The sequence below is a fragment of the Madurella fahalii genome (genome assembly GCF_045866475.1).
Source record: "Madurella fahalii IFM 68171 DNA, scaffold_1, whole genome shotgun sequence".
Taxonomy (NCBI): domain Eukaryota; kingdom Fungi; phylum Ascomycota; class Sordariomycetes; order Sordariales; genus Madurella; species Madurella fahalii.
The window spans coordinates 7,038,447-7,059,496 of record NW_027263971.1 but is presented as its reverse complement, the minus strand read 5'-3'; the positions used below and the strand labels follow the sequence as shown (position 1 = coordinate 7,059,496).

The 21,050-nt window shown below is 48.0% G+C and overlaps 3 protein-coding genes across 3 annotated transcripts; 1 reads left to right on the top strand and 2 right to left on the bottom strand.

Annotated features, from left to right (window-relative positions):
• Positions 1-12,935: 12,935 nt before the first annotated feature.
• Positions 12,936-14,608, bottom strand: MFIFM68171_02080 (uncharacterized protein; the record flags this gene model as incomplete). Its single annotated transcript, XM_071057502.1, has 4 exons — positions 12,936-13,483; positions 13,615-14,083; positions 14,223-14,339; positions 14,438-14,608. The coding sequence occupies 4 exons, from the start codon at positions 14,606-14,608 to the stop codon at positions 12,936-12,938; spliced, it is 1,305 nt and encodes a 434-aa protein (XP_070913603.1).
• A 1,350-nt stretch (positions 14,609-15,958) lies between these two features.
• Positions 15,959-17,428, bottom strand: MFIFM68171_02079 (uncharacterized protein; the record flags this gene model as incomplete). The annotated part of the gene is made up of 2 exons (XM_071057501.1): positions 15,959-16,889; positions 16,956-17,428. 2 exons carry the CDS (start codon positions 17,426-17,428, stop codon positions 15,959-15,961), a joined length of 1,404 nt encoding a protein of 467 aa, XP_070913602.1.
• A 2,022-nt stretch (positions 17,429-19,450) lies between these two features.
• On the top strand, positions 19,451-21,050 carry MFIFM68171_02078 (uncharacterized protein; the record flags this gene model as incomplete). Its single annotated transcript, XM_071057500.1, has 2 exons — positions 19,451-20,082; positions 20,165-21,050. 2 exons carry the CDS (start codon positions 19,451-19,453, stop codon positions 21,048-21,050), a joined length of 1,518 nt encoding a protein of 505 aa, XP_070913601.1.

Below are 21,050 nucleotides of genomic sequence, written 5' to 3'. Positions count from 1 at the left end.
GTCGCTCCGTCCTCCCCGCCTACCGCCGATACCCCTAAGGCCTATAATAAGCTCGCCGAGGGCGCCCGCCGTATTATTCTATAAGTATTCCTCCCTTAGCCGCTAGCTCCCCGCTGATTATATACAGCTGCCGCTTGTACCTCTGCTATATACTAAAGAAAGGTCCTTCCGCTAGCTGTAAGAACTAGAAGAGCTCTAGTGCCCGCTGTTTCCGCTATATGTACTACAACTATGTCTGTCTGCCGGTAGGTCCTCCCCCTCTTATTTTACGCTACTCCTATAGTGCTTATTAGCAGCGTCTAACTGTTTTTAGGTCCCCCCCAATACGTTGAATACTGTAGTCCGGTTTATAAAGGCCTTCGACTGTATAGAGTTCCCTGCTGTTAGTAAGGATATAAGTTAGAAATTTTTTTTTTTGCTTCTTAGCTATATATTTCTTATGCTAACGGTGCTTTTCCTCAGGTTACTGGTCTAGAGGAGGAGGTCCAGGAGACTGGTAATACCGCCCTACACGCCCTCAAGGATTTCTCTGCCCCCCGGCCCCGGTTAGCCAAGGTCGCCGCCTACCGTGCTAGTACTAACCGTACTGGTCGTACGCTGCGCCTCCGCTGCAATAGCGGCGTTACTATAGGTTCGTCTTTCGCTATCCCTGCTGCTACCGGTTCCTCGTCCTCGCCCTCGGGCGCTGCCTCTAAGCTCCCCTTCCTATTGGAGGCATAGACTACGGTCTTGACCAACATCTAGAAGTGCTTGGGCGATATAGAGACGCTACTTTCGTATATCGCGGACCACCTTACCCCTATTATAGAGGAGGGTGATACTGAGGTTGAGAGTAAGGAGGAGTAGATAGGGCGCTACTTGGACGCAGGTTTTTTATAGGTTTTTTAATGCTCTTAGACAAATTGAAGCTTTTTCCCTTACCTAATATACTCTTATATACTTATACTCTGTACTGCCTTTACGCCTTCGTAAACCTCACTTTATACGCTCTCAATAGTAGTCTATTATCCAAGTATTCCCTGGGTTCCTAGGTATTATCCTTAGGTAGATAGCCCTTCTATTTGATTAGGAACTACCTATTTCTCGCTAAACCTCTATAGTCGATAATAGCTTCTACCTTGTAATACTACTCTTCTAGCTCGATATCGACCCTTTCGTACTGCTCTTACACTTATTCCTCGCTACCCTTGAATAGCTCGAGCAGGGTAATTAGGAAAACTCAATAGATACGATAGCATTGTAGAAGGTCCAGCTTATATACCATCTTCCTATTGCCGATAACCTTGAAGATCTTAAAGAGTCCTAGATACTTATCTACGAGTTTACTACTTGGATACTACTACTTAAGGTGCTTTATCGAGAGCTAGACCCACTGACTAACCTTAAACGCCTTGTTCTCCTGTTTCCGATTATATTACTTCTCGTAGTTCCTATTGGTAGCAACGAGGATATTATAGATCTTTTTACGGCTTACTGATAAGCGTCTTACTCGTTTATCTATAGCGGGAACTAAGCTTTTAGGGATTATTGTAGGGTCTAGGGGATTTCGGGGGTAGAACCTATAGAGAAGAAAGGCTGGCGTTAACTGTATTACTGTATAGTAGGAACCGTTATAGGTATACTCTGCGAGGTATAGATAATATACCTAATCTGCTTAATTATAGCTACAGAACGCGTATAAATAATATTCGAGTATCTAGTTCTAACGCTCTATCTACCTATCTATCTGTAGGTAATATATAGTACTTAGATGCTACTTGATATCCAAGAGCTCGTATAAGGTCTTCTAGAAGGAGCTTGTAAACAGGCTGCCCCTATCGGATATAATGGACTAGGGAAGTCCGAAGAGTCGGTAGATATAGTCGAAGAATAGCTCTACGAAGGTACTTGCTATAAACGTTGTAGTTGTTGCGATATAGAGGGTATACTTTATAAACTTGTCTACTATAACTAAGGTAGTATTGTACGCCTTGCCTATCCGAGGGTCGATCGAGGTTGGTAGGCCTGTAACGAAGTCTACTGTAATTATCTACTATAGTCCGTCGGGTACTAGTAGCACTACGAATAAGCCGTAAAGGCGGTACGTACGCGGTTTCGTACGTTGATAGGTCATACAATTACCATTGACGTATGCTACTATATCCTCTCTTATAGACAGCTAAAAGTAATTACGCCCTAGGCACTCCTACATCTTCCTAAAGCCTCTATAGCCTGCGGTCGGTACGTTATAATAGTTCTCAATCAGCTTCTATCTAAGAGATAGGGGAATATATACTCTGCCTTGATAACAGATAAGCTCGTCCTCTCCTTCTCTCTAAGAGCCTTCGCCGCTCCTATACTACTACTTGTAAGTGTTAGACTGAAGCTATTAATCTTTTAGTTGCTCCTTGAATAACACTTCTTCTAAAGACAGCTACCCTCCTATCGCCTAGGTCCCGTAATCTCCGTTTTTAGCGCCTGCGGCGCCTACGATAGGCATACAGTGATTAGATATAGCCTTATCGTAAGAGTTATTCCCTATACGATAGTAGAGGCCCCCGGTACCGAATATAGAACGAAAACTATAGGACAGCCTATTAGGGGGGCTAGTGCTAGTGATGTGTATCTACTTATTGGTATCTGATATAGCGTCTTTGTCCTTATCTATAGAGCTGTGGCCGTGCTTCTCGTTACAGTCCCAGATTTCTTAGACTATAACGTTATTCTAGCCTTCTTAGTTCAGTAGTAACCTCTTAAATTCTTCTCTTTCTTATTTAATAACTTCTTTATCTTCTACTGTTCTTATATATAGCAGCAGCATAACTATAGCAGACAGTTGGAGTAGTCTTCGGGCTGTAGCAACAACGGGGTAGGGGCTAGGGTTCTCCTATTGCCTATGCTTAACCCTATTCTATAGAAGTTAAAGTAGCAGGTTCTCAGTGTCTTTACCTACCTCTTCTTCTTCTATATAGTCTGGCCTATACGAATGTCTATTAGCAGGGTTCTGAGTACCAGGGCGGTACTTAATAACAAAGTCAAATACAGTTAAATCGTCGCTCTAATGCAGTTGCTATAAGCTTAGTCTCTTCTTAGTCTTCTAGTACTCCAGGTTAAGGTAGTCTGTTAGGACTATAACTAGGACCTGAGTATAAAGGAGATACTGGGACCAAGTTCGGAACGTATCGACGAACGTAAGTAGCTCCCTATCTCCGGTACTATAGTACGTTTCTTTAGGTATAAGCTTCCTCGATCTGAAAGTAATAGGGTGCTAACGATCCTTATAGAGCTACGAGAGTACTACTCTAATTACGTGCTTCGAGGTATCTATCTCTATACGGATAGGTAGGGAGGGATCGAAGTGCCTAAGGATAGGAGCCTCGCCGAATTTACGTCTGAGTAGCTCGAACGCCTCGGTTACCTCCTTCGTAAGCTCGAATAGGCGCTTCTAGTTGCTATATAGGAGGTCTGTTAAAGGGGCATAAATCTTCGAATAGTTCCTAATAAAGCAACGGTAGAACCCTATAAATCCCAGGAAGACTTGAATATCGTATATGCTACGAAGGAGCGGCTACTGTATAACGGACTTGACGTAGGATAGCTCTATAGCGATCCCCTCGAGTAAGATTATATACCCTAGGAACTCGACTTCAGTAGTATAGAATTGGCACTTCTTAAGATTAGTATAGAGGTCAGCCTTCTCTAATCGATCGAGGACTTCCTTTATATACTGCTTATATGCCGCTTCGTTATTACTATAGATCAGGATATCGTCTAAGTAGATGATATATATATAACGTCTACTAGCCTAGATAACACTTGGTTAATGTATATCTGGAAGGTCATTAGGGCGTTAGCTAGCTCTATCGCTATTATATAGAATTCGTAGTAGCTGTATTGTATACGAAAGGTAGTCTTCTACTCGTCGTCTTCGCTAAGCCTAATACGATAGTATATATCCTTTAAATCGATCTTGGTATAGATCTTAGCCATTAATAGACGGTTAAGGATCTCTCTAATTAGCGGGATAGGTATACGGTTCTTATATATTACCGCGTTCAGCCCTCGGTAGTCGATAACAAAATGCAATTCGCCCCCCTTTTTTAGGACGAATAAGATAGGGGCGCCTATAGGGCTTATAGAGGGTTATATCTAGCCCTTCTCAGTAGCAGCCTTGAGCTACTTGTATAGGGTCTTAAGTTCTGTTACCCCCAACGGGTAAATTGGTCCCTAGGGCGGCTGTATATCGTCTATGAGCTTAATATAGTACTTTACTGATATCTTGGGGAAGGGCAGAATCCCCGACTTATAGAATAACTTTTTATATACCCGGTAAGCCTCTAGGAGCTACAGCTGCTCCAGCTTATATGCTATATTAGTAGGGTCCTCATTAGAGGGGATAACAGCTGCGAGAGCAAATACCGATCCGATCTACTGTTACTTAGGCTTAATGTATAAGCCTATTCGCAGTACCTTAGGCAAGTAAGCCTATGTCTTAGCCTAGAAGTCGATATCGGGGTTAGCTATTTCGAGCCAGGGCTAGCCAAGTAGGACGATAAAGGGCTCAATATCTGCGACAACAAGATGTAGAAGATACGTCTAAGCTCTGCCTTTACAGTCGATGGTATGTATATAAAGGGGATACACTCTATAGGTTCGTATAGGTTAATTTCCGATACCGGCAATCCCTACTGATAGCTCGAAGTGCTTAAGGAGAGAGTACTTGGTAAGATAGCTATAGCTGATTAGATTATAATCTGCTCCTGAGTCGAGTATCGTAAATGCCTTTTTCCAGCTTCTTTGTATCCTGACTATTATATCGGACTCTATACGACGAGAGGTATCCCCGGTGTTATCCTATTTCTCTGTTGCTACGGCTTCTATGCATTCCTATAGAGGGATCTAGTTGCTGCTAGTAGTAGGGTCGTCGCTAGGGCACCGAAGTAATATATACCCTATTTGATTGCAGTGCTGGTATACCATCTAAGGGTAATTAGTTGAATAGTACTCTAGCTGGTTATAGGTATAGCAGCGTTGTTACTACTTGTCCGCCCTCTCCGGTACTAGGGGGTTAGACGGCTCTGATAGACAGTTCCTAGCGATATAGCCCTCCCTTCTGCAATTATAATAGACGATATTGTACCCTAGTCGCACTAATAGAGCTTAGGCACCTCTCTCGACAGACTCTGGTGCTATAGGGGGTTCTAGCGGGGGTTGTAGTTGGGAGTAGTATCCTGAAGTCCCTTTAACCCACTGACTGTCCTTAATCCGATAGGTAGTATTTACTAGCTACTAGTAAGTAGTAGGTAAGGTAGCTTGGTAGGTAATCGCTAGGTAAATCTCTCTATAGAACTTCGGGAGGAGGCCAATTACCCGCTAACTCTCCTCTATCTAGTAGGGGAGGTCGGTAGTAATAGTTGTATATCGATCTACGAATTCTGTTACTATCTCGTCGTCGTGCTGACGTAGGTTATCAAGCTATATAGCTATAGAGAGGGTATACGTCTCCGGATCTGAGAGCTAACTATGAAGGAACTCAACGAATTCCTCCTACGTTACTAGAGTAGGGTCGAAGGAAGGGTCGTTTTCCTGTTCAGTAATATGCTTAACCCAAGCATTCTTAGGGGTTCTATATAGGTAGCTTACTATATATAATATATAGTTGCTATTTAGAACGTTGCCGAGAAGGCAGAAGTTCGTCTTATAGTCGAAGAGAAAATTACAAAGAGCGGTTATATTAGACCTATTATATGTAGGATAGGTAAGAGTCGGGGTCTTCTACATTACTCCCACCTATACAACTATCCTAAGCTACTAGGGTACTACGCTCGCAGGGGTTATAGGAGCGGGCTTAGGAGGGGTCAAAAGGGCCTCCTGGGATAGATATACTATAGAATTAGCTAGAGACGCTAGTTCTAGCATACGTTAATTCTGATGGAGGAGTAGTTTAAACTCAGCTCTCTTATAGTATAGTATAGCCTCCCGGCGCGTAACAGCAATCTACTCGTCGAGCCGTCATTCCTCATCAAGTAGTCGCTGCTGTTACTCAGATAGGGGTACGTCTATCTGCGCTACAGGAGAGCGGTTAATAAGCGGCTCGTCCGCAGGTAGGTGTCTTTAGGTCATACTAAGGGAATTAAGAACCTGAGCGTCCGAAATCTCATAAATATCAGGAAGTTGTACGATACTAGAAGGCTGGCTATTCGATATAAGCGAGCCTTCTGTTTCGCTTGCAAGCTGATTGAGAGTAGTACGCTGATGCCTTAGTACTATGCTCGCCCCGGACAGTCTAGTCGCCCGGAAGGCAAAGAGTTCAACGTATAAGGGTTAAGGACCTAAAGGTAGTAGGACCAGAGTGCCTGGGTACGAGCAGTGCACGTGCAACGTAGGAGCAGAGTGCTCGTTAGAGGTAGGATAGTGGTCTCATTGAACTCTGTCTCTCTCCTAAGTCCTGTCTTCCACCCCCCTCCTTATACTCTATAATGACAGCGTCTGGGCTCACTTACCCCGCTCGCTGCCCCGTCATCGACCTTGCTTATACGCTCCTTCGACGCTCCTCTGATACGATATCCTCGCCCTTCTGGCCTAGCGTTGTTGTTGCTTTTACGACCCCGCCGGCGCTGCGGCTTCGGGGCTTCCGTCCTGCGCCCACGCCGACCCTACCCAGCCGGTCCTCACACTGCGCTACTGTGCGGACATCATCCTGTACGTGTATCTCATCTATAAAAAGGAGTAAACTCTCTAACACAGAACGTAAGAATATACACAATCAACTCAAGATATATAAAATTCTCAACTATCATTTCCTAAGATTTAGAGGTGCTATGTTTCCGACAATTAAGAGTCTTATTTGCTCAACCTCCAATTAGTAAGCTAATAAAGGAAGTACAATCAAAAGTATCCCTGAATCCAATTCAAGATAATAGCCGTCAATAACAACAAAACTATTTTCCTAACCAGCTCTGACAACTGGGAATCCTAGAACCTGTAGTTCCAAGCCTAGGCCGTTGCCGGGAATATATGGGCCCAGATTCAAGGTTTGACCCCATTTCTCAACGAGTCTACGGCTCCGGACCCGGGACGTCATAAGCATAAGAACCCTACCTTGTTAACTACTACGGCTAGAGGCCGTACCGAATCTGTAGTTGAGGACGACTAGACTGTAACTCCGGCTACGGGTTTAACTACGTCAGTAATTGCAACTACGTTAGTAATTGGAATCGGCGATTTTACGGTAGACGGTTTTCGTACCTTCTAACTCGAATAGTCTATTTACTAAGCCGAATTTAAGAAGTATAAGTAATAAACCGATAAGATCGAGTGGCTAAAGCAGTGGATTCTAAAGATAGTCAGTCTATATTATTAGTTTACTTCCTACGACCTGACCGAGATAATCTTGGAATGGTATTTAGCTCTTCAAACCCAAGCTAGTATCAGTGACGACAAAGTACTTTCAGACATTCGCGAAGTCTATCGATAAGCCGTTAAACCCCTTGTACGAGTCCCTAAGGACCTAATCAGATAGTCCGAAAATTGGGTGTCGCATGGGAAAGTCAAAAAATAAGATCAAGTTCGTTGTTGTCTATCTTGCACTGTCAAGAGTGCGGGAGCCCAGTAATATTGAAATGGAGCGGAAAACACACATCCACTCCATCAACAAAACAACAAGATAACAAAACAAGGGGAGGGACAACGACTGAGAAACCCGACAACAAACCAGGATTCCCAGCAACGTGGCTTGGACCAAAGTAGCAACAAAGATAGGCAGGACTCCCTCTGATCAGAGGGAGGCCGCAAAGACAGCTCCCAATGGAGCAAGCAAATCGAAAGAAAGATTTGGTTGAACTGTTGATCTTGATTGTCCTTGACTGTCGAGGCCGACAGTCAGGACAGTCTTAAATACAGAAAAAAAATGGGTCTTCAGTCCGATCACCTGATCCAGCCCGGAGGGCCGGGAACCCGATACCCCGGACCTACACCGCCAGACCCGAAGTCCCAGAGTTGTCTTAGAGTGCTATCCGGCCAGTGCACTATCCCCCATTTCAATATATGATAAGAATGGGCCAGTGCCCAGGAAGGTTCCAGAATCCTGGGGTCACATGACCCCTGGGATCCTAGTCGTCTGGCCCATCTGGGCTCCCACCACGTAACATTGGGAGTAAACGCTTTCTAATGTCTAAAGGAAGAAAGTTCCTAAGGTTCTATCGACAAGTGCCTGGTTCTAGGATTTTATTGATGCGGTAAAGCCGATTATAAGTTACTGGGTTATGGCCTATAAGCTAGTGAAAGGAGTAAAGGCATTGTAGTTAACCCTGACCTACTGAGAGGTGGCTAACGACTTTCGGGAGGAGGTAAAGTAGTTAACGAGAGCCTGTAGACCGGGTAGCTACCGGATAGTAAAAGGCATGTTTGGCCCTTCCTTCGCTACTACAAAAGGTGGTAAAGAGGCCTATTAGGAGGATGCTTCTAATAGCGAGGTTAGCCCTAGTAGTGATGGGGGGGAATAAAATAATAGTCAACGAACGCAATAGGGTGGCTCTGGCGGTAGTAAGCCCAAAAAGCAGTGGAATAAAGCTCCGGGTAAGGCCGAGACCCTAGAGGGCAAAAGACCTAAAATAGGGCTAAGGAAGGCCTTAGGTATAGCTATAACCATATGTCCCTGTTGTGGCCAGTTCTACCGTTTACAGAGATACTACTATACCTTTCCGGAATTAGCACCCGAAGGTTTTACTGAAAGAGACTATGTTCGGATCAGGGTCGACGAGGCTTTAAAGGATCCGACGTTGTAAAAGGAAGTCGAGAAGCTGAGGTATCAGATAGAGTTATAAAGTTGACTAGGCTGGAAAATCGGCTACTACCCTGGTAGTTTTCTGATTATAAAGACAGCTTTCTTAATAGCTGAGTATCCTTTGAAAAATTCAGCTATTCTAGACTCTGGAACTACTATTTATATCTTTAACCAAAGATATAGGTTCAATAATTATAAGAAGGCTGAGCCTGGCGACTATATATAGGCCGGTGACAGTCTAGTACCTATCTAAGGGTACGGAGATGTGGATATCTAGATTCAGAGGTACCAGCTGTCACAACTTCGATGGCAATAGATACGGCAACGCCGATCAAGAACTGCCTACATCTTATGTCTTCGAGATATGGCTTACTGCCCTGGATTTGTCTGCAACTTGGTTTCTTTACGGTAACTGCGAAAGTAAGAGATCTAGTGGGATACAAGTCCCGGCAACAACTGCCCACGGAGATCTAACGGCTTTGTCCTTGGCTACCTAGTAGATCGATACGACTAGTTTATCCTAGAAGACCTACCTCGCTTCTATTCCAATGCAGCCTTCGTTATACGCTGTAACAGGTTCAATATCTATACTAAAAGACAGCCTAGTAAAGTGATTACTAACTTGTAGTATTTACGGCTTGGCCATCCTGGCCTATAGGCGTTGGAATACCTGGTCTAACACACCTAAGACGTACGAATCAAGGGGCCTACTATAGTCGAATATAAGGCGTATAGAGTCTCTAAGGCTAAGCTTTAAATCCGACGATAACCTAGAGTCTACGACGAAGGTCCAGATATATGCTTTGCCATTGACCTCTTCGACTTTAAAGAAGGGTATAACGGCTATCGATATCTGTTGTTAATAGTCGACAGGTGGTCCGGGTTAGCCTGGGACTACTACCTTTAGAATAGGGAGGCCGAATCTATTATCTCAGTACTCGATTATTTCTTCGGTACCCTAGAGCAACAAAACTAACTACAGCCTAAGATAGTGGAATGCGATAACGAATTCTATCAGCCAGTTATTAAGGTTATCTTTATACGACGCTTTATTAAGGTCGAGCCTTCGGCACCTAATACGCCAGTGTAAAATGGGGGTGCCGAATGCTTAGGGGGTATGATTATAGAAAAGATTAGGGCAATGCGAGCCGGTGCTAAATTTCCTGCAATACTTTGGCTAGAGATTGCTAGAGCTGTAGTCTCCCTATATAACCGGACCCCTAAATACAGGTATAACTGGAAGACCCTGTACGATCAATTCTATACCTACCTTGCCTATAGAGATAGTATAGTGGTAGAAGATAGGAAGCTAGACTAAGCTTATCTCCGAGCTTACGGCTGTAAAGCCTTTACCTTGATAACAAGCGCTCAAAAAGGGGTATTCAACAAGCCGAAAAATCTTCGGTAATGGAACCTAAAGCTGGAACTAAGAGCCTGGGTCGGCTACCTTGTCGGGTACAGCTCTTCAAATATCTACAGGATCTGGAACCTAGTAACCAACAAGGTGATCAGTATAAGGGATGTGATATTTAACGAAGGAGAGGTCTTCGACGGGGATATCTAAACCCTAAAGGACGACTATCTGTATCTCTAACTCAACGAACTGAGTTACTTTCTTGCAACTATATAACTACCGGAACTAGAGATACTAAGATCTACGGCACTAGAAGAAGAAGTTGTCGAATAGCTGATACTAGATACCGACGAGGGCTACGAAGACGAGGCGGCTGAAGAAGCGGCTGAAGAAGCGGCTGAAGAAGCGGCTGAAGAAGAGGCTGAAGAAGAGGTGCAATTTCTATATACGTCTTTAAGATTTGAGCTGTATCCTATATCTCCTTTAACACTACCGGCCGTATTACTTATAGCTTCGATCCAATAAGCCGATCGTTAAGCCATACTAGATTTAACTTTCAAACTCTGGATAGCCGCCTTTATAGTAGGACGGTTATAGTAACTAGTTGACGTATACGATGGTCAGGCACTTACGAAGGTAATAGTATAACGACTTGCTAGACGGCCTTACGGCCTATAGATCCTCTACAACTAAGATCTACCTCTATTGCCGAGATGATACTACTAGCTCGAAGACTACCTATTTAAGGATCAATTTATCCAAGCCGAAAAGGATTACTTGTAAATAAATACCGAAATAGATTGTTGGATCAAGGTCGACCGGTAAGAGCTGTAGAAAGAAGATAAATATATATTAGATTGTGTATAGGTATATACCTATAAGTTCAACTAAGACGAAACCTTTAAGAAATATAAAGTAAGGCTGGTTATTAGAGGTGACTAATAAAGACTATCGGTATAGGAGACCTATATAGCTACCCTCGTTGCTAGATCATTTCGTATCGTTATAGCTATTGCGGCTAGATTCGACCTCGAATTAAAACAGTTCGATGTAGTTAACGCCTTTATCAACGTTACTCTAGAAGATACTATCTATATACAGATGCCTCCTGGCTATAAAAGTCCTAGCAAAGTCCTGTAGCTGAAGAAAGCCCTATACAACCTCTGCAAGTTAGTACTGCTTTGGTAAAAAGAACTTAAGACGACTCTCTCGACTCTAGGATTCCAGGCTGTCCTATACGAACCTTATATCTTAATCAAAGACGGAATCCTGATTTTCTTCTACGTCGACGATATTGTTTTAGGTTATAAGAAAGAAAAGGCAGCTGTTACTTAGATACTAATCAACCTGCTATAACGAAAATACTAGTTTACAGGTGGGGATGACTTATAGTGGTTCCTGGATATCGAAGTTATAAGAGATCGATCAAAAGGATTGATCTAGCTATCATAAATAGCTTACTTTAATAAGATTATTAACCTAGCTATAACGAATCTAACGGTTAAGATCCTAATAGCTATAGCCGAATTGTTGTTATACGATAGTAAAGTAGAGTACTCGTTAATTACTAGTTATTAGCAGAAGACTAGATCTATCCTATATACTACTATGATTATAAGGCCTGATATAGCTTTTATAGTATCATAACTAGTTAGATTCAATACTAACCCTAGGCCTAAGCATTACAAAGCTGCGGACCAAGTCCTCCACTACCTATACCATACGTGCAAATTAGCCCTGCAATTAGGGGGTGGCGACGACTACGTTGTTACTAGCAACGCCTTCTTCGCCGATAACAGCTTTAATCGAAAGAGCTCTTAGGTGTACACTATAAAGTTATTTAGTAGGCTTATAGGTTAGAGGGCTAACAAGTAAGAAACCGTTACTACATCTACTATAGAGGCCGAATTACTAGCTTTAGCACAAGCTGCTAAAGAATCTCTCTTTATAAGCTGACTACTGGCCGAACTATCAGTTAAACTGGACGACTACCACATCAAGATTCAGTATGATAATCAGTAGACTATACGACTTGTCACGGCTGAAGTGGCTACCCTCCAGACCCGACTATAGCACATGGATATTCATAACCACTGGTTACACCAGGAAGTGGTAAGCAAGAAAATCAAGGTGGAATACATGCCCTTAGCTAAGATGATAGCAGACGGGTTAACTAAGGCTCTTAACTATCCCTTACACCAAAGATTTATCAAGTAGCTAGGACTGATATAGATATCCAGTCTGTAAGAGAGTCCAGATTCAAGTTCCTGATGGGTTGAATCTGAGGGGGTGTGTTAAAAGGATTAGGTGCTAAAGGATTAGGATCATAGGATCTAGTGCAGGAGCCAAACCCATATATTCTATTAAGCTAAGGAAGACTGGTAGCCAACTGCGCTACTGTGCGGACGTCATCCTGTACGTGTATCTCGTCTATAAAAAGGAGCAAACTCTCTAATACAGAACGCAAGAACACATACAATTAACTCAAGATATATAAAATTCTCAACTGTCATTTCCCAAGATTCAGAGGTGCTGTGTTTCCGACAGTGGAAGGTAGAGAAGGTGCGTTGTGGAGAAAAATTACGGCTCGCTTATATTTACGGCTCGCTTATAATAAACGTTATGTTTGTTTACTTGTAGCTGCCGAGAATTCATTTCGTCATAAGGGAACGGAATGGCGGACTTCTCCATCGAAGTTCGCCTTTACATCATGATACCCAGCAAAGGCGGGTTGCCATCAGCACAGTCCGTACTCCGTATACGTGGTCCGACCGCCTAGGACAGTAGCTATCAGGCCACTCCAGCAGGTAAGGTATCTTAGCATTGTTTGTGATGTGGCGCTCCACCGCAGCAACATCGAATGATATTCTCCCCGCTGTCGGCTGGGAGGTCGCCAGCCAGGGAGACCGACACACACTGCTGAACAACTGCGGTCTCGGTCACCCCCCGGGCCCCAGTCCAAGGGCCCTGTCTCAGTTCGTACGCTTGCCCATCCCCATCCAGTGGCGATCCCCCCGGGAACACAGGCTCGATCCGATCTATGGCCTCGCCGCTGCTGTTGCTGAACTTGGACGCCTTGATCTCGGTAAAGGTCCGAGCTGTCAGCGTCGTGTCGCCGCCGGCTTCGAGCCGGGCGAAATAGTCGCGGCTGTTGGCCGGGTGCTGGGCGCCCGTGCGGCCAAAAGTCAGTAGGCTCTTGCGGCGCTCGCCGTGGTACTCGGTTTTTTTCACCAGGCCGAACGCCTGCAGGACCAACACGGCGAGCGGCCGCAGCGAGGGGAGACAGTTAGCGATGAAGCCTGCACAGATCTCGACATGGACCCACGTCATGAGCTGGGCGACCATCCTAGCTCCGTTCATGTTGACTGTTCCGGATAGATAGAGTTAGCTGGCACAAAGATGTATTTGATTGACGCTGGTATTCGTGCATGAGGCAGGGCAGGGCAGATATGACAAGCAGCTAAGGTATACAAGGGATGGGAGCGGGGGCACGTACACATGCCCTGGCTGCTGGAGCGATCGCGGGCGAGCGTGGCGTGCTGCCGGTAGGCGATGACGAACCTCACAACGCTGGCAATGACACTGAGGCTGCCAACGAGGAAGACAGCGCTGATGGCGACCTTGTTACGGAACGAGGAGGAGAGACACCAGACCTCGTAAACTGGCAGGGCGAAAAGGACAATGGCCGTGACGAACTCGGGGATGCCGTCCTGCCAGGCGGTCCAATCGTCGGCCGCCTGGTTGCAAGTACCCTCGGCACGGGGGTTCCAGTTCTTCTCGATCGGCGTGCAGACAAACACGCTGGGGAAAAAGACGGCGAAGCCAAAGATGACGATGAAGACGCCGACCGCCGAGCAGCTGACCTTCATGAAGCGCGTGGGAAAGAAGCGCACGTACATGGCCAGAATGCTGCATTTGATGACGGTGAGAACGATGGGAATGGCGAGCTTTTCCGCGTATACGAACTGTGTTGTCTTCCGCATCAGTTCTGATTGCAGTGGATGCGCCACCTATTTTGGTAAGGCAGGCAGCCAAGGTACGTCGGTGGTAGTGGGCAGGCTGCCCCCCCCCCCCTCCCCCCCTTTTTTTTTTTTTTTTGCGTACCTTGATAAACTCGCTCAGTTTCTGCGGGTCATTAAGGTACAGGGCGACCAGGTCGTCACCGAGGCCGCCGTAGATGACATGGCACGCGAAGACGGCATAGATGGCCCACATCATCAGCTAGGAAATCACACGTATCAGCACAATCTGTTCAAGTTATACCATCTCTCTGGGTACCAGAGGGAATATAGACAGACAGGGGGGACGTGAAAACCCACAAATGACACAGTGATGAGGCCATCGTCGACGCCAAACTTGACCTTGAGCTCGGTGCGCTGCCAGGCACGGAGAGCGAAGCAGATTGTGCAAATCACGGTGGCAACGGTTGTCACGCCGAGAACGAGCGGACGCTCGTCCTTATGTGGGGGAAGAACGGCGGTGGTTGCCATCCTGGCGTTGTGAGCTTTTGCGGTTTGCCAAATGTCTCTTCTTTTCTTTCTCCGTACGAGACAGAGCCGTACGCGGGACCCAAAAAAAAAAAAAAAAGGATTGCCTCGTCAGAAGGCAGACCAAGCGGGAGACACGCGCCGAAAGACGGAGGTCTAGGAAAGGGTAACTTAAGATATAGGTCCCTGAGTAGATCGGTGATTGAGTTGGAGCAACCTTGAACTTCCTGTCCGATTCGAGAGAGCTTCTATGCATTAATTAATGTCAAGGGCCTGAGGTGGCGTTCGAACTCTGGGCAACCCTATTGAGGCTGCGTCCTGTGTAACGAGAAAATCTAGATACAGATGGTGTGTCGCATTAGATGTGGCCAGTTTACTGGCGGGGTTGGCAGACGGCCAGCGAGCCCGCCGATCGAGGAGGTGGCGACTCGCTGAGATTCCCTTTCTTCCTTTTAACCCAACAGGCTTTTATCCCGTCTTCCATTGGCCCATAGATACAGTTGACCGTTTTAACAAGGGGCGGCCTGTCAGGCAGACCACAGAAGAATGCGCATTATAGGGTGCAGTGTTTGCCTAGAATCTCATCGGCGGGTTTCTTTAGGTATCATATTGATTACTAGAACCAAAATGCCATCCAGTTCATGCTCTTCCACCGAGGAATCTTCCTGACTTCAAGCCAGGTAGGTGGCGAGGTAAGTTGATACGGTGTGTTGGTTGTATGGTGTGTTGGTAGTCCGGTGCGTTGCTTGTATGGTGTTGGTTGTATCGTGTGTTGGTTGTATGATGTGCTGGTTGAATGGTGTGTTGGTTGTATGGTGTGTTGGTTGTATGGTGTGTTGGTTGTACGGTGACATGGGTCCTAATATCAGATAACAGTCACTGTTGACCATGCCGCTGCACTGCTACGGCGATGCATGTCTGTGCTGTTGCCCCCAACGAGTGGCACTCTCAGCACTTGGCAGCGTGTGCCTTGAGTCGTATGGTTGTAGAGGTGGTAGAACTGGTAGAGGTAATGAAGTGGCGTAGCTAATTCCTTTCTCACCAGGTCTCTGAGGGGTACCGGTAGGGCCTTGCTGTGCCTTCACAAGCCCCCATTCACACCCAACACAAGGAGTCGCTTGCAAAATGTGCAGGCCATGTATCCCCAAGGTACGAATACACCGCGTGCGAGTACATCAAGATTTGCAGGGCGATGTGGTACCTCGACAGGCAACGTTATCTCTGTGCTATATGTATTGCCAGTGCTACGCTGCGGGACAGTATTGTAACGCATTCGCCCTTCCCGATCTTGCCTCGCGATGCGCCAACGAGCAGCGGGGTCCAGTGAGGAATGAAGAATTAGAATATTTAGCTTTAGCTGAAGTCAACTACCCATCCCTCCTGGCTCACTCCCGGGCGAGGTCGAAACTCAATCCGCACGTCATGGTCTGGCCGTCCCAGGGCAGCCACCTGGTATGCCTCGCTTGGCTCCAACTTGGGCCACTCGCTCCCATCGGGGAAAGGTCGGATATCAAAACGCAGCATAATCAGTGCCGTGAAGAGCAGCAGTTCGGCCGTGGCCAAGTGGCGGCCGGGGCACAGGTGGGCGCCGTATCCGAACCCCCTGAGCGCGGCACCCTCGTGCTGCTTGGGCCTGACGAATTCCGACAGCGTGTCTTCCGAGTCAGGCTTGAGGTGACGACGGTGGCGAAACTGCTCGGGGTTGGGTCCCCAGTTGGCTGGATCCTGGTGTTGGACCGTGTACGGGATGAGGATCAGGCCCCCCTTCTTGATCAGGTACTTGTTATCGAGCATCAGCTCCGACAGGGCCCGACGCGGGACGAGGCCTACGCCATGGTGCCGGAATACCTCCTTTAAGGTCGATTGTAGAATGGGACACGAGTTCTTGATGTACTCGTAGCTGATGGTCTGCGTCGTGCTGTGGCTGATGCTGTTGTTGTTACCACTCGCATTAACTGCTTCGGCTACCTCGCTGCGGCACTCGGCGAGGACGGTGAGATCCGCGTAGATGTGGTACAGTAGCCAGAATGCGGTAGGCACCAAGTTGGAGCTGAAAGCAATGTTGTCAGCCACTGCTAGTTTGCTAATGTCGCGGCGCGGTATGCCTTCGCGGAAGTGGAAACCTATGCGCCGCTGAAAGAATGTGGACGCTTCGGACACGGAGTCATCGGCGAGGTACTTGTCGAATGCCTTGAAGAGCGTCTCCCTCGCGCGAATGGCCGCCGGAATGAAGCGCTCCGAGGCGCCCATGGCCAGACGCGGCATTCCTTCTCGCTCAAACTCGCTGTGTTGCGTATTCCGGTCAGTCGGAGCAAACAAAGACACCAAAAGCAAGGGACTGGAAACTGACATCCATGCAGCCACATTATCGGGGTCCCGAAACGGATTGCGAGGACCAAACACGCTGTCGGTGGTGGCGCCCATGACTGTCCGCTGCACCCAGTCAAGCATGTCGACAGCCGTCGGCCCCTGAGCTACTAGTTCGGAGATAGACTGCTCCAGCGCAGAGACGGCTTTCTTGTTCATGTCTGCAAGCATTGGTCCGGGGCTCAGAAGGGAGTGGACAGCTTTGTTGAGCCGAGTTAGGTAACTGGCGTCGCCGTCGGCGACCACGTCCTGGTTCATGATGTCCAGTGTGTTTTGGCTCACGCCCAGGATCTTGTGAACGCCATCGATGATGGGAGGGTCGAACGAGAGAGTGCGAAAGTGCCGCTGGACGATGGGGATAAGGTCTATTGAATTGATAAAGTACACGTGCGAGGCGGGTTTGAGACGAAGGGTGTAGATGGGCTTGGGGTATTTTGATCTGGCATGTGGCGCCATTGGCGACGACTGTGGTCAGCATTCACGATTTTTGATATCTCACATGATTCTACCCGCAACAAGAAAGAAAGGAATAGGAAAAGAACAAAGAAAAACAAATACAAAAAGTAATCACTTCATGTACAGGGGGAACTTGGTCCCTTTCAGTTGCATCTCAATAATGGGACCAATAAAGGGGATAGGAATGCTGCATGGTGCCAACGGTGGCTCCCTGCTGTCCTGAGTGGCGTAGAGAATCACCCAAAGAGAGAGATATGCCACCGCGAGTAGGCCAAGAAGTACGGTCGAGAGATGGAGACCGGATGCCCAGCCAGGGACTGCGGCAAATAAGTGCGCGCTCAACGATGCCATCGCGAAAAAAGACCAAAGTAGTATAAATCGTCAGCGGCGGTGAATAATCAGCTAGCACACACAAATTGTCAAGGTGCCAAGGGGAAAGGGTGGTAGGTGGGAACTGGGACCGAAATCTGGTCCCCTATAAACCCAGAAGAGTTCGAGAGGGAAGACGGAAAGACGCGACGCCCGCAACGGCGCAAATTGAATCGACAGTGTGATTTGTGTCTTGGCACCGGCTAACCGGCGGCAACTCCTACCTTATGTGCAGCCCGTGCGCCTTACAAGGTAGGTTCCATTGCCTTTCAGGAGGGGAACAACTGAGCTGTTGGTTGCGACTGCAGGAAGCTTGGGGCAGTGGTCACTGGTCCGTATGCCAGTTGTACAGTACAGTACATAAGGTATACTACTTAGAAGTTAGGTACAGTACGGGACAGTACCTTACTGGACGAATATTGGCGACCAACCCCCCCCCCCCCCCCTAGTTAATGAAGCCTTTACAACTAAATGTTTCCATCACCTCTATGTATTCTAGGTTTCTATTTCCCCCGTCGCCGCATGCGTAAACCAGCCCAGGTCCCATCATGCGAAGCCGGTAAACGCCACTCTTCCTATTTGGGTCGCAGGAGCGAAAAGACGGAGTCTGTGGAATTGTTGCTATGGCAGGGAATAGGTAAGTAAAGCTTTGTGCGCAAAGGGAAGGTGTTGGCTTGCGGAAAAGGTGAGGCATGGATATCCACTAGTAAGTGGTCCCTGATGGAATACATTAAACCCCTCTCTCCCCATTCCGGATAGGGACGATAGGGTCACGACCCGAGGCACTTTCGAGCCCATCAAAATCCATCTCCAACGAGCCGCGCTGCGTAGGAGCACTGGAAACGGCCGGACAGACGCCGGGCCTTGTATTACCTACGTCCCGTAAATACCTAGACACATGGCTTAATGCGGGCGAAATTTCGTCTTGGACAAAGGACGGTGATTGGACGCCCATGCGACCAAAGTCCTTGAGCCTATCACAAGTGCCGGGCCAAGGTGGTCCGTTGCTGCCGTTGGTCCGCTCGACACGCGCCCCTCTGCTGCAGCCCTACAGCATATCCTCCCGCTGATCGTCGCTCTGATTGCCTTCCCTGTGTAGATTACACCAAGCGCGACGCAGAATCTCCGGCCCAACAAACAAAGGTGACTTGTTAGTCAGTGTCTGGGCCCTGTAAATCGAGCACCGCCAATGCCGACGAGATCTAAACTCTGTTATCCAGCCGAATAAACTTGGAGGAGGTATCGGTCCTGTTATCACGTTGCAGAGCGGTTGGTGTGAAACCTCGTGTCGAGGCAGGTTCACTATCACGTCGAAATACGTTGATGGCTTCATGTACCTGGTACATCCCCACTAGGTAGATGCCTACTGCGCCTCGGAAGAGCTGAGAGTGATTGGGGAAGGGCAGAACCACAGCACTCGGTGTGGTTTCACGGGGTGATGGGGTCTGTGTTGTATCAACTTCATCATCACTCGAGTCCAGAGCTGCCACTTCTAGGAACCACCAGTATAAATACTACCAGACTTGTTACACTTGCCCACTAGCGAATCGGCACCTACGCCTCATAGAGATCATACTACCAATATCGTGCATTCTAGAAGTCACCTACATACCTTATTTTTCCTCGGTTCGTTAGTCAGTGCAGAACAACATCATGCTGGCCGCCATCTTATCCTTGACCGTCTTGCCGGTCCTGTACCTGCTTTTGCGGGCAGTTCTGCGTTACACGCAAGATAAGGACGAGCCCCCTGTCATCGCCGCCGGGATTCCCTTCATTACTCCCTACGTTGGGTTGATTACCAAGGGCATGTCATATTTTGTCTTTCTCAGGGCCCGACACGATCTCCCCGTCTACACGCTGCGGTTCCCCGGAGTTCGCGCCTATGTCATCAACACGCCATCCCTCGCCCTGGCCGCTCACAGGCCCTCCCCGACCATCTCATGGGGCCCCATTCTCGCCGATGTGGCCGCCAACATGATGGGCCTGGGCCGCCCGACCGTTGAGGTACTGAGAAAGGACCTGGGATTCGACGGCAACTTCATGAAGGGTTTCCATCAGGCCATGCACAGCGCCTTGAGCCCCAAGATGCCCGAGCTCGACAGGCTTGGCGAGGCGTTTAGTTTGGCCTACTCTGCCTCACTAGACGGCGACAAGCTCCGCACCCCCGTCGGCACCACGGTGCGCATGTTTGAGTTTCTCAAGCGCCATTCGACCAACGGCATGACGGAGGCCGTGTTCGGGCCTCACAACCCGTATCACGACCCCAAGATGGAGGGATACTACAAGTGAGTGTCTAGCGCTTCTGCCATGCAGTGGCCCAAGAGAACAAAATCTGACAAAGAGCCTTTTGTTTTGTGTTTATTACAGCGCGATGGAATTGGCTCTATTTCCCATCCTGCTTGGTCTCGGCCCTCTGACCGCCAAAGAGGGCATCCAAGGCCGCGAGACACTGGTGAGAGCGTACATCAAGTACTTTGGCATCGGCGGGCACAAGGACCCGGGTGCATCGGAGCTCCTGCGGTCCCGCTACAACTTTTTCCTGTCGTACGGGATTCCCGAGCATGAGATTGCGCGCATCGAGGTCATCCTGACGGCCACGCTTCTGGGAAACTCGCGACCGACGACGTTTTGGCTTGTGTGGCATCTCGTCTCGGACCAGAGCCTGCTGGAGCTATGCCGTGAGGAGCTCTTTGCGGCCATGACCAACAACGACCCGGACGACGCCGACTTGCTGGTCCTGAACGCTGCCACGATCAAGACGCGCTGCCCTACGCTCTTTTCGACGCTCTTGGAGGTGTTCCGTTTCCACGGCAACAATATGTCGGTTCGCAAGGTTGTCCGTAACCATACACTCAGCGGCCAGTACAAGCTCAAGGCAGGGGGCTATCTCGTCACGCCCGCGTCGGTGCAGCACTCGGGGTTGGCCGACTGGGGCCCGCGGTCCGACGTGTTCGACGCGAAGCGTTTCATTACGGATGGCAAGACAAAGTACAACAACTCGGCCTTTAAGCCGTGGGGCCACGGGGGAAACATCTGCCCCGGCCGGCACTTTGCTACGACGGCCGTCCTGGCCAAGGCGGCCATGGTTATCCTGCGATTCGACATCACGCCAGTGGCTGCTACTCCTGCCGGCCATAAGAGCGGAAGTCGGGGCTGGGTTCTGCCGCAGAGCCACCAGAGCCCGGTCATCGGCTCCACGGTGCCAAACGACGACCTATTAATGCTTTGGAGCCGCAGTGTAAACGAGCTTTAG